Genomic DNA, 1993 nt, shown 5'->3' on the forward strand with positions numbered 1-1993 from the left:
AACTAGAGGCCCGATGCACGAAATTCATGCAAGAGTAGGCCTTCCTTCCCCCGGCTGCTGGCACCAGCTTCCCTCTGCAACCTGGGACCCGGGCTTCCCTCGAAGCCCAGGCTTCATCTGGAAGGACGTCCGGAAGAAAGTCCGGTCTCATTAGCATATTATGCTTTTATTATTATAGATACACTTAAAGTGAAAAAATAGTCTAGTGATTGGATAAATTGAGAAAATACACAACACTTAACCAAACTAAATTTTAGGTTTCATGTCAATATACCAGGACTGAACGTAAGTTTCATAAATGAAGTTATCTTCACATTACAATTTTGAATGAAAAATTCTTGTAGGATGGAGTCATCCTAAAACTAGCATATGAATAGCAGGTCCAATACTATTATGGGTGATGGCATTACAATAAAAAAAATCAATGTTACAAATATTTTCAAGTTCAAGACTTCTTTCAGCAATATTTGATAAAACAATTACAACATATAGATGCAATTTAGATGACAATGAATTTTGATTGTAATATTTTCTAGCCCTTTGAAAAATATCCCAAATATTTTCAGTCATAACCTTTCAAGTCAATGAAAAATATAACTGTAAAATTAAATCAACATTATAATTACATTATAATACAATGAATTTAAAGTTCCATATTTCAACATAAAAAATTACAAAGACAAGCCAGGATACCTCCTTCAGTCCAATTCCATAGGTTTGGGGTTCACAATTGGCCCTCAAATCAAACTTCTTATACAGTTGCTTGGCTAGATGTCCATGGCAACCCTCTGCAAAAATTGTAACTTTGGCATGTAGTTCCAGTCCTCTCTCAAATGTTGTCTAAAAAATAAAAATGTTAAATTGCAACATTTGATAATTTTAAAAATATTCATATCCTGGTCAATTTTGAATTGAATTATGATTCAGGTATAGTAGAGACAATGCATATATATTTGAAGTAAAATTTAGTACTGTTATAAGTGAAATATAATTTAAGTTTAATAATATATTTTTTGTCTTTGTGATACTTTCCTATTTTACTTCAAAAGTACTTGATTGAACAGTTAAGTTTGTAAGAATTAAGACAGCAAATAAAGCACTTTTGCCCCCCCACCCCCGCCTCAAATTATCTAAAAATATAAAGCAAAAAGTGAAAGGCCATTTCCCCACTATTCCTGACTTCCCAATACCATCATTTGAAGCAAAAATCACCCATAATAGTTTACTTGTGAAATTTTCATGGCAGAAAATTTCCATGAATAAAAAACAGAGCCTATTTATATCCTTTTAATAGAATCACACTAAATAGAATCACACTAAATATATCCATCAACTAGTTGCCTTTTTCACTTTAATTTTACTTATTCTGTATTGCTGAATGTATATTGAAAACAAATGTGTTTTTTTTCCAAAGGGGAAAAGGCTATGATTCAAATCTTATCTCTTGCTCTCTTATATTTTTTCTTTTTCTTTTTTTATTAAATCTTTATTGTTCAGATTATTACAGTTGTTCCTCTTTTTTCCCCCCTCATAGCTCCCCTCCACCCGGTTCCCACCCCACCCTCTGCCCTTACCCCCCCTCCCCACACTGTCCTCATCCATAGGTGTACGATTTCTGTCCAGTCTCTTCTCGCACCCCCACACCCTTTCCCCCCCAAGAATTGTCAGTCCACTCCCTTTCCATGCCCCTGGTTCTATTATATTCACCAGTTTACTCTGTTCATCAGATTTTTTATTCACTTGATTTTTAGATTCACTTGTTGATAGATATGTATTTGCTGTTCATAATTTTTATCTTTACCTTTTTCTTCTTCTTCCTCTTCTTAAAGAATACCTTTCAGTATTTCATGTAATACTGGTTTGGTGGTGAAGAACTTCTTTACCTTTTTCTTGTCTGTGAAGCTCTGTATCTGAACTTCAATTCTAAATGATAGCTTTGCTGGGTAGATCTTGGTTGTAGATCCTTGCTATTCATCACTGAGTATTTCTTATC

The 1993-nt window shown here is 33.9% G+C and overlaps 1 protein-coding gene across 1 annotated transcript in view; it reads right to left on the reverse strand.

The window, feature by feature from the left end:
• Window positions 1-1993, reverse strand: part of ETFDH (electron transfer flavoprotein dehydrogenase) — a 31617-nt gene that overhangs the window by 9557 nt on the left and 20067 nt on the right. Inside the window, exon 7 of the mRNA XM_006752662.2 lies at window positions 694-840. Within this exon, the coding sequence (XP_006752725.1) occupies window positions 694-840 (147 nt within the window). The remainder of the gene's footprint in view (window positions 1-693; window positions 841-1993) is intronic.

This window comes from Myotis davidii, unplaced genomic scaffold (genome assembly GCF_000327345.1).
Source record: "Myotis davidii unplaced genomic scaffold, ASM32734v1 scaffold50, whole genome shotgun sequence".
NCBI lineage: Eukaryota > Metazoa > Chordata > Mammalia > Chiroptera > Vespertilionidae > Myotis > Myotis davidii.